General features: G+C 41.2%; 1 protein-coding gene across 3 annotated transcripts; it reads left to right on the top strand.

Moving 5' to 3' along the window:
* Window positions 1–238: 238 nt before the first annotated feature.
* Window positions 239–11,389, top strand: fam219aa (family with sequence similarity 219 member Aa). Of its 3 annotated transcripts, none has more exons than XM_084542515.1 (6): window positions 239–530; window positions 4,531–4,627; window positions 5,305–5,398; window positions 6,047–6,127; window positions 8,061–8,115; window positions 8,570–11,389. In XM_084542515.1, the coding sequence occupies exons 1-6, from the start codon at window positions 471–473 to the stop codon at window positions 8,726–8,728; spliced, it is 546 nt and encodes a 181-aa protein (XP_084398641.1). In that variant the 5' UTR covers window positions 239–470; the 3' UTR covers window positions 8,729–11,389. The 3 variants fall into 3 exon arrangements, with proteins under 3 accessions (XP_084398641.1, XP_084398640.1, XP_084398639.1); XM_084542514.1 differs by having other exon boundaries at window positions 8,061–8,136; window positions 8,573–11,389; XM_084542513.1 differs by having other exon boundaries at window positions 8,061–8,136.
* The last annotated feature ends 79 nt before the right edge of the window (window positions 11,390–11,468 follow it).

Raw genomic sequence — 11,468 nt, 5'->3', positions numbered from 1 at the left:
CCATTTTTAATTGAATGAACCCTTTATACTACATATAAAGTCTGAAAGCCTCTTGCTAACTTTAACTTGAAAACAACATAAAAACATTGCTCCTCATTTATAAGCTGCTATGGAAGTAGCACAACCAAAGGCTAGGCAGGAAAATTATTCAAAAGAAATGTAAACAACTGCAGAACTGTTTGTCTTTAATCTACCTTTTTAATTAAAATACATGAATACGTTTTACTACGCATTTCCATGTGATCTCCTCTCTGATTGGACGGATTTCTCATGAATATTCTATGAACCCGGAAGTGGGGCGTTACTGCTGCTTTGCTGTCGAGTCACCTCTGTCAGGATGGAGGAAAACGAACTGCTATCATGCTGATTAACGAAGGATCCCGACTACTGAGCATCATAAACCGGCATACCTAGACTAATCTTAACGTTTATCCCAAACCGCTGCATCGTTTCTCTAACGCTTTGCCAAAATGATGGAAGAAATCGACAGGTTCCAAGTGCCTCCAGTCAACGGGGAGACTCAGCCCTTGGTAAGAGTCTCAAGACAAAAACACATCTTATGCAAATCATTCTCTATTGAAAGCTAACGGCAACATTTTTTTTTGTCTCGTCTATGCGGTTTATCGTGACAGCTGCCCCACATAATCTTGTCGTGAGCTAGCCGATAGCAATTTGCATCTTTGGGACAGACTGGACCTTTGGGATGTGTCTAAATCATCTCTAAATGCAAGGGATAGCGACTATTTTCATCTCTGTAGAACAGTTACACAGATAAAACCTAGACTAACTGATAAACAAATAAACGTTCACTTTATTGTGTCACAGTGAACAAACTACGCACTTCACTAAAATCAGGATTCTTTAAAATGAGTATGCGCTTGTTTACATCAATAGATGACATAGCTCACTTTTTTTTTTTTTTTTTTTTTTTTAACATTTCGTCATTTGGTGACGTGTTATTTGGATGAGCTGTGAACAAATGATCGCGTGAATTGGAGCTCAGTGTCCAAACCCATACTGCAGACTGAACCATGATCACAGCTAGCCTGAGCAGGCCCATATACCAAGACAATCCTGTCATGGTTTACCACATGACAAGTCAGTAAAATCTAATTTGATATACTCAAACCATAGCAAATCATGCTCATTAACATTTTGCACTGCTCATATCAAAAGCGAGAATGTGTTTCTTTGTTAGATTTCAAAGATTAATCCTTTTTTTTTTTTTTAATCTCTACATTTAATTTTGAATTGAGCTTCATTTTCAGCAACACGTTAGAACCATATATAATCCTGATATGCCGGCCTTATTCTTTACACTTCAAACAAAGCAGTCTACATCAGCTGCCCCTTTTTAAGTGTTTGCCTCAGGGGTTTAGGCAAAAGCTGAGCTCCAGGTTCTACTGTTCATACCACGTCCATGCTTCCGCGGCCATACTCCCCCGGAGGCAAAACTCTGACAGATATCACAGAAGAGCATACTTTCATTGCACAGAAACTCTCCTTTTTTTATGCCTTGTCCCCATGAAGATTTAATCAGTCTGCTCTTGTGTTTCATCCAGTGGGATTTTTTATTATGTTTTTGTGTGAAATTGTCTCACACGCTTGGATAGTGGGTGTCAGTGGTCACGGCGTACCTTAAAACTCCTAAAAACATATCGTTTCTTCTTTTTCATCTCTTAACTGTAATAGTCTCTGCCAGTCAAACAACATCTATAGGTCTATTTCATGGTCCAATCCTCTGAAACAGTGCCTCACTTAACATTTCCACGGCATCTGACCACGTCGGGATCCCAGTTGCTGTGGCACACGTGGCTGTGTATTTGAATGCTAATAACGTCATTGTGATTCCCAAACCGCATGAATGCACTTGGCACCTGGGTCTTTGTTGAGAATCAATTTCACACAAACAAAAACAGCTTTATATAGATTTTTGAAGGATTTGAATCATTGTCCTTTTTTTTCTTTCATTGAAACCTGAATTTCCAATAACTTCCTTTTTACAGTGCATCATATTATTCGGCACGAGAACATCTGAGAGTGGTTACCATAGATCTGTTGATGCCATATTGCAACACACTGAGATTGCAATATATGTAGCCTAGTTACCACTGTCATACATAAGGATATCTTATCATATCTTTAATGGTCACCTGATGTGTCAGTCTATACTGCTATTGGCCAGTGAGCGGCCATGAGTATAATCCTACCTATAGCTTAGAGTTTATGCCGTGTCAGCAACCTCTTCATCATCAGAGGCACAAGGAGTCGCCGGAGGAGGACAGACTGATGAAACTGATACATGGAGTAGTCATTTCTCTAATGTGTGTGTGTGTGTGTGTGTGTATGTGTTTATGTATGTATGTATGTATGTATACATGAGAGTGTGTAGGTGTATGTGAATGCATGTTGAAGGTCAGGGTGATGGGCCATGTTTTACTGTCATACACAACAATCAATGCGTCGCCCCAAGTGTCATAGGTCATCCTTTAATCATTAGTCAAAAGGCTGTCAGCTGATAGCATGGGGTCTTTCAAGAAGCGACAGGCTCTTTATGTACGTTTTAAATCGTTAAGTATGAATTTGCATGAGGCAAGGGCTTAGGAACACTTATTCTTCGTGTTCTACCCAAATCGGCTCAATTTTCATTTAAGTTTTTAGGTAGACATTAACTTGGATTTCTTTCGGTTAACTCATACACTGTATTTTATAGTTGTTGTATATCAGGAGGAGATTTTAGTTGGTTATTTTGGGCTACTTGCTACTCACTGTGTGTTGTCTTATTTTCCAGAAGTGGAACGAAATTGTGTCGCAGACAGCTTAATACCGAATCCCTTTCATTATTCACTGGCAGCTCTGCTGAAAAATTTCAAAGGAATTTACTTGACAGTGTGACCCCGTCACAGTATCTTTCTGTAGTGTAGGGGAAGAGTAAAGAAACAAGGAACGGGAATCCAGTGGGTAAGCCTAATGATCTAAGGGAACGGCCTGTCACAGAACAGAAAATGTTTGCGCTTGTTGTAGTGGGAATACCTCATCTGTGGGCTGTGATTTCGCCAACTCTGCTCACGTGTGCGTTGTATTCACAGTTGCAGCTCTCATTAATTTTTCCATCTAAGTGAACAATGCTGCATCACTAGGTGAACATGAAGTTCCTGTTGGGAAGTGGGGAGATTTGAGGAGGTTACTTTTCGTTCACAGTATCAGATGAATTTGAAAGGCAGCAGCTGGAGATGCATATAAAAGAATTAAGCAAAATATAATGTTATTTAAAACTTGACCAGACATCACACGCTGTGCTTTGCTTTTCTGTTTCGTCGTATTATGCTGTTGGCAGATTGTTTTTCGTTGTGTGAGATGAAACTGAGTTGTGGAAAAGTTTTCCGCTGCCCCTGCTAAATACTCATGAATTTTTTATTTGCTCTTGTGAGATTGAATAAGATCCTTTGATTTCAATGAATTGGCCTGAATTGGTGCAGTATTTCTCAGTAATACATGACAAGGTCTTGATGAAATACACTGAGGCATATCTGTGCCTAGACCCATTTATTATGTAATCCATTCATGCAGTCTTCAAAGGCACGGAAGTTTGTATTCATTTTGAAAGTGTTGTTATGACACACAAACATGCCTACACCTGATATTAGTCAGTTATAGAAATTATTTTAAATTATTAAACGTATTTCTACAATTAGCATACTGTATCTCATTAGCAGTCTTGGTCCTATATGAATTTTGAACTTTAAATTAAGTGTCTCGACTGCAGTTATTTAATTGTGTGCAGCCATTTCTCTGGTGAGAGTTTGAAATTACTGAAAGCCAAATGGCTGTGAGCCTTGGTTAATGTGGCCTGTGGAGTACATCGGAGTGCAACAAGGGCAGGCCTGTAGGATCAACATAATGTGGAGCCCTGTTAGCAGAGCAGGCCAAGCGTGGCCCAGCTCCCCTCTCTCAGTCTGGGGAAAACCGTGGCTCCAACAGCAACCCTCTCTGTTCTTCCACGGCCGCCTCCCCATGCCATCACCGCTTGCTCATACATGAAAGCGACAGAGCCACTGACACAGGCTGAACACTCAAGTCTATTGATGCTGCAACCCTGGCGGCAATAGTAGGCTGCAAGGATCTTGCCAGGGTGTTGGCAGGTTCTAAAGCGAGCTAATTTTCAGGGCTATGTTATTTAGTAATACATGAGATGATCATTCTCAGTAGACCCTATTCATGCAAGATCCAGATGAACTACTCCCACAGATGTTTCTATTTCAACCCCAGCTCCCCACCACTGTTTTAGAACGCTTCTTGGATGAGAGGGGTAACGTCTTCAAGAATCTCTACAAATCTAGTTCCCTTGTTTCAGCTTGATTTCTGAATATTGTGTCCTCAAGACTGTGTTATGTGACATAGCACATGGTGACTGGAATCACTAGGAAACAGTTCAGGCTTGGTAAAAAATGAAGAAAACAAGAGCCTTGTATTCGTGAGACATCTGAGACTCTACTAAACAAGCACTGCGCCATGTGTTTCTTTCTCTAGGACCCAGCAGCATCCTCCACCTCAGAGGCAGAGCCTGACACGAAAGGAGAGAGTGTGGCCATGAACTACAAGCCTTCACCACTGCAGGTCCAAATAGGTATCATAGCCGCCGCACTGCAAATCAATACATGACACCACATTTGATCTCAGAGGTTTAACGGTAAGCAGTAGCAAAGAATGGGAAGCATTTTTGCGCAGCAGTAAAACTTTTCATGCAGGTTTGCTTTATTGCATCACCTAAGGTAAGACTTCGTCTAAAAGAACACCCAGTACATCGTGATATTAACTGCTTTATGTCAAGAAAATAGTGTACCCACAGCATTACTGTCAGAGTTGTTGGAGCATTCCTGAGGCACCTCTATCGCCAAGTAAATATCCCAGACCTGCTCAGTTTTGTCAAGTTATTCCATCCATTATAACCTATTTATTTTTATGCCGTATATAATCTCAGAGATTGGAATCAATTCTACAACTGTGATCTAAGACACATCTATCAATATGCTGATTTCCAAATGAAGACCGATAGTTTCATCAGTATCAACGTCACCAGGCTCCAGAAGTGGCAGCACATTCAGCATGTTAATATGACCACATTTCCATTTTACATTTACTCCAATGTTGCAGACTGTGAGACGACTCAAAACCTGATATTGTTTCAAACGTCTCTGTCTTATTTTTTAGAGAAATACAATCTCATAAAACTGCCAGTAATAGTAAATGTGTCTTGCCTAATTGATGCATTTACTGATGACCTCACATCCTGTGGTTGCCCAGAGAAACAGAGGGACCTTGCAAGGAAGGGATCAGTGAAGAACGGCACCGTGGGAAGTCCTGTCAATCAGCAACCCAAGAAGAATGCCAGGACAAGGTAGCGGTTTTCACTGCCTGTTTGTTTCTCTGTTATTTTCACCAACTCACCCACAAATGTTGCACTTTGCATTCATTAGCATCACAAGCGATATGTTTCCCCCCCCCCCCCTCCATTCAGTGCAAAGTACCACAGCCAACTGAAATGCAAAACACAAGGACAGTGGGTCCTGCTTCTGAAGCCTTTATTTGCTGCCAGCCTGCTAGGGACGCCATCAGACTGCCTAATGTTACAGCCGAACACAAACGGAGCACACAAGGCTTCTTAGAGAAACAAAATATGATGTTTTGTGTGTATGAATGCTGTTAAAAGATTCGCAGGCGCAGAGCATAAACCCAGTACAGCCCACGGTATTCACAACTGGCTCATCTGTTAAATCCCATTCCCCGGTGGATTAGTGGAAATATAAGGAAGGCAACCCACCAGTCTGAACCCAAAACCTCAAAGGCAGAAAGACAGTCTAGCACTGCCTGCAGTCTGAAGGCGTCACATTAGCCGCAGTTTGTTTTCTGTATGTCATATATTTGCAGGCAGTTATGCGTTCCTGTGTCTTTGTTATGAATGTGAAGGACATTTGTTGTGTTCCTTTTCAAATGTTCACCTCTACAACAGAAGCATACTCTGATGCTCTGATGTGCTCCTTTATAGGTTGGTGGTGCCAAACAAAGGTTACTCATCCTTAGACCAGAGCCCGGACGAGAAGCCTCTGGTAGCACTGGACACTGACAGGTAGGCGCTGTGCATGACACCACGTCGACTTCTGTAACACTAGAAATATCACACACGTCTTTTAGGAACATTTGGAGATGACCTTAAAGGAGAAATTGGCTAACTTGCAGTTTTGAAGGTCTTTGTCTGTCATTATGGTACAATAATCCACAAAGCAACTTGAGATAGTTCTTAACAGAAGGGATCCTAAAAAGGGCCTCTCCCAGGGCTCAGGATTAGTGGATAGCGGGGTGAGGATTTAGACAGGCAAAAGCTGCTCAGAGAGAGCGCTTATTTCCACCCCGGACCAGCAGGTCCGTATTTGACACAGATGAGTGCCACCCTTTGTGTCCCTCGTGCATTGCTACATGAGGCAAACCCACCCATGTGAATTGAACACTCTGGTAGCCAACAAAGCTTACATCATGTACTGCATCATGTAAACACGCTTTCTGACTCACTGCAACATAGGATACACGTTTGTTTATTGTCCACTTTTTAGATTTGTGCACACACCCTTTGCACAATGTCTCCTTGTTCTACATGTTTACAGTGCAGGGAAGGAAGAGAGAGAAAGAAAGCCCATAAGTGTCTGTGTCAGGCTGCATCCTGCTGGGGATGGCTGCTGACATCAAGGAGAGTCTTTGCTATGGGGTGGAGGTGCCTGGTCTGGTCTAGGTGGTTATGTGTCTCGGTGGTCATTGTTATTTACTTTACAGTGGTTTTAATGGTGTGGCTGATTGGTGTACATAACTTAAACAGACTTGCATAGTTTCTTTTTTTTAGTCTAATGGAAATAACCCAGGTTATCTCTTCAGGGATATCTGGAGATGAAATAACCTTGTTAAAGTCCATATATTTAAAACATGAAGTCCACTTTCAGAGTTTAAAATGGGAGGGCATTTCGCTCCACATTTATGAGTTACATTATAGGAAATTTAGGATGTATCATTTCATACCCTTGACTCACACTAGGAAGAAATGTTAGGCTGCTGGTAAGGCTATTCTTCTGTAAGCAGTTCCCGACCATGTTACAAATAACTTATAGAAACACTGAGTACAACTGGCCAGACGTTATGTCATTATTCCATCCCACCATCCACCAAACACACTTAATGTGACAAGTACAACGTGCCGTCAAGGAAGAGCAACAGAGAGAGTGCTGCCTGTAGTCCGTAGCATAATGACTTAATATTTTAAATGAGACATGCCCATAGATACGGTCACTTGTCAGTTCATTAGGTACACTAGCGAAAAAGAATGCATTCTAATGTAACAGTGCTGCACTAAATCTCAATAGTATTTTAGACAGTGGGCTAACCCTAAATAACAGAAACTCTTCTCTGTTGGATTCAATCCAGTTTAACAGCAACACAAACGATATCTGCCGCAATGATCATACAGTTGAATTAGCACCTTTCTTACTGACAGTTTTATTAGAATGCATTGGTTTTCACTTGTGTACCTAATTAACATGCGAGTGAGGGTAGATTTTAGATTTGTAATCGACCTACACTGGCCACACCGCTCTCAGCTGCTGAAGTTCTACATAATATGTCTGTCTCAATAAGCTCAGTTCGCTTCATCAAATTTTAAGGTACTTTTATTCTCTTCTTTAATATACATTAAAATAATTAATTGTAGCAGAGAGATAAGGAAGTAGACTCCTATATAACATGGAATCGTAGAATTCTGCAATTCTGTTGCATTTAGGTGGTTTATTAAGTCATAGTATGACTTGGGGTTTGGTGGTGCAGATTGGCTTTGATACAAGACATTGCAGATGTTAAAAACCTGCTCGTACTCATGCATCACCACAGGATACCTCAACCTGTACTGCTTTGATTTTGACCATTTTGTTTTTCATCTCGCGCTGGATACCAAACAGTTTGGCAACCCCTCTTTAATGTCACGCATTACTAGCACCTAACTGCTGATGTCTCCTGTCTTTCAGTGATGATGACTTCGACATGTCCAGATACTCCTCATCAGGATACTCCTCAGCCGAGGTGAGATGTCTGAGGGACCAGGTATCTATACACATATTATATTGCTTCACAGCTTCATTTGGTGGAACCACAAACATCACCACGTGATCACCCAGTTCCTCTGTCACACCAGGTGTATGTGCACCCATTGAAAAAATGTATCCCGGATCCTCCAAACATTCACAGTCCCAGTCACCTGTAACGACTTCTCCATAATTTCCATGTGACTAGATTTGTTGTCCTTCATTTCTTCCTGTTGCAACAGATTATGTTTCGTTTTTGCCTCAACTCATTGCTATCAATTACATTACACCCCCTATGTGTTGCTGCTGTTTGTACAGTTCTATTTAAGTTGAACCACTATGTTTTTTTTTTTTTTAACATCTGAAAACTAATATGTTTGGAATCAGCATATTAACAAATCGTTCCTAGTCCCAGGAGTCCTGCTGATATCTTCCTCCTTTGGCTTCTGCAGCAGATCAACCAGGACCTGAACATCCAGCTCCTGAAAGACGGCTACCGTCTCGATGAGATTCCTGATGATGAGGACCTGGATCTGATCCCCCCAAAAGCGGTCAACCCCACCTGCATGTGCTGCCAGGCGGCTCCCTCCACGTCCTGTCAAATCCAGTAGCACCCCCCACTCACTCCCACCCCTCAAACCTCCTGCCTGCCACCTGCACCGAGAGGCCAACTACTGACCAGAGCGGCAGCAAGGAAGCAAAACTATCGGCTGGCAAAGACACTAAGGGAAAAACAAGGGTTTATTTAAAAAAAAAATAAAAATAAAAGAATTGAGTATGTGTGCATGTTCCTCCTATGGTAGGATCTGTGCATCTTACTTCTGCATTGTTGGTTCAGCAGGGACTCGACTGATGGCAGAAACATTACCTCTAAGGATAACATGTTACCTTTTGCTTCTCTTTTGTTAACTGCTTGTGGAGTTTCTCGTTTATGAGGGCCATGGAGGATTGTGCGACATCGTGGAAGGCGAGACACGACCAAGAGGAACTCAACCACATGCTTGTGACGGTGACAAGGTGTCGTAACTGTGTCAGTGCACCATCCAAGGAGCGGACGACTTCCACCTGTACGATCGTGGTCGTACAAAAGGGAGAAAACAAGATTGCAAGTTTCGTAGTGGCCATTGTTTTTCCTCTCTCCGTTCTTATTTCTGCTTTGTCTTCCTGTGTATATACGTATCAAACATGAAAAGAGTGTGTCTGATTTTGCCCGGGAAAATAGTGCTAAACCATTGAGCTGCTGATAAAACACTAATGCGTACACACTCAACACTAAGGTAGTAATCCAGACTTTTTTGTTACGCTGAGATTGCGCTGCTTTGTTGTTTTACATTCAGTTAAAAGAAGCTAAAAAATGCATGTTGCCTGTTAACACTGTGTCCTGATGACCTGCCTGTGCAGATAATTTATCACCCCTAACCACATCCTTGTTTGAGGAGACATTGCGTGCTTTTGAAAACATAAAGCTCGTCGTATTTAGGTACGCCTACTTTAATATCGGATGTAGAAAAAACATTCTAATAATGGCTGAACCGAGCTCATGAGTTAGTGTGTACTTTGTGTGTGCGTGTTTGTCCTCGTTAGCCCCGACGTGAGTGGATGTTCAAGATGCTCACAAAGGCAGTCATCACCAGTGAAGGTTACAACATAGTTCATACACTCGAAGGAAGGAATGGGATGGATAAAAGGCTGAGAAATCTCTTAGATACCAGCGAAAGTAGTGCAGTTTTGGTTAAACCGCCTTAAGAAGAATGTGTATGATGCGATTCCATATTGCTTGGATGATTTCTTTTTTTGGCAGAAGGATGTCAAAATGCTTTCATGTGTGCATATTTCTCTTTGAGCTGCAATATGACTGATTTGTCTGAGTTCGGGACATTAACCGTACATGGCGTACATGTAGCACCAGACACAGCTTTGTGTTGCCATATGCTTTCTGCCATTCAGTGTTTGCCATAGAGTTAAATAGGAAGTAGTTTAGAAGTACTGAATGTAAACGGTTTATTTTTCATATTTGTTTGTGTTTACATTTCTGCAAAGATATTTGCAGAGCCCCCACAGATATTCACTGTTAGTTTTGTCCTGGTAGACAGTAACGGGTGGATCTGAAATGACGATGGAAGTTTCATCCAGGATCACGAGACACTGACAAAAGTGTTCCCTTTCATAATCTCCTCTCCAGTTTATGGGAAAGATACAGTAGCTTTTTAGTTTAGCTGCAGTTGTAAATGAGTGTACACTGTGGTGTAAGTAATGAACTTATACCATGAATATTCTGTTGACTGGGGTTGAAGGGATTTGAAATACTGTGTGCATCTACAGGAAACAGTCTCCTTCTGAGTATCTTTTTAGACACGTGGCTGTGTTATTTGGGGAACCTTCTGTTATTGATAATCTTTGGATTTGGAAGGTTTTATAGAGCGTAATGGAGACTAGAACAAAAGTAACTTATATGACATCAGAAGTGAGATATAATGTTGCCATGACGACTCTTTCTTTCATTCTTTCTTTACTTCTTTACTTCTTCCTTCCCTGCTTCCTTCACACAGTCAAACAAAATAATGAATGGTCCTTTATGGATAGCGCTGAAGTTACTAAAAATCTACTTGGATGGCGAAAACTACATTTTAATCTCATTTCATATTTTCCCTATAACTGAACACAACCCTCACCCTTGCAGAATTGGATGAAGTCCAAGCACGTTCAAAAACATATTAACGTTTCTTTTGCATAACGGTGCCATGTAGGTGAACGCTAAAATAAACGCAGCACAGTAGGTCATTTCAAATTCCGCAGACGCAGCTGTAGGTGAGGTGATTGTCGGATCAGTAGCTGTGTACATAAACACTGAGACTGACTGTGATTGACTGCGGTGCTTCATTTTTTATTTTTTTCCTGGACATCGTTCAGAGGGATTTGCACACAAGTCATTATATGGTTGTCTTCTACTGAGTGCAATACTTGTGGCTAATGTTATATAAACTGGGGCGTCGCTTCACTGACTTCTTGAGTTTAGAGTAATTCGTTGTAACAGAAGCTATTTATTTGCAGTTGTGTGTTTTTTCATTTATTTCCATGTGTTGGAAATGACTCCTATACAGACAGACGCTTTTTAATTTGTCCGATGCTTGTTATGACGATTGTGAACTGGTTCCATTTAGATTTTAACTGTTAAAGTTCTGTGTATAGTGCAGCATATCAAAAAAAATAAATAAATATTAGATATGTCAAGTTCAATTGGTGTTGCGTGTTTTTGTATTTTTCAAATGGTGCTGATACATTTTTTTTTTCCCCCACTCCAACACGTCTTCAGACCCACGCTGTTGTCCCGGCAGGAGATGAAACAAATAG

This window comes from Chelon labrosus (assembly GCF_963514085.1).
Source record: "Chelon labrosus genome assembly, chromosome: 4".
In the NCBI taxonomy this organism is placed as follows: domain Eukaryota; kingdom Metazoa; phylum Chordata; class Actinopteri; order Mugiliformes; family Mugilidae; genus Chelon; species Chelon labrosus.
This window is presented reverse-complemented; position numbering and strand designations above follow the sequence as displayed.

Excerpts from the sequence above, each read along its gene's own strand:
- fam219aa (XM_084542513.1), top strand. The coding sequence starts at position 471 with ATGATGGAAGAAATCGACAGGTTCCAAGTGCCTCCAGTCAACGGGGAG. Across the intron at positions 4,628-5,304 it reads ACCACTGCAGGTCCAAATAG|AGAAACAGAGGGACCTTGCA; the intron begins GTATCATAGCCG and ends GTGGTTGCCCAG. Across the intron at positions 6,128-8,060 it reads GTAGCACTGGACACTGACAG|TGATGATGACTTCGACATGT; the intron begins GTAGGCGCTGTG and ends CCTGTCTTTCAG.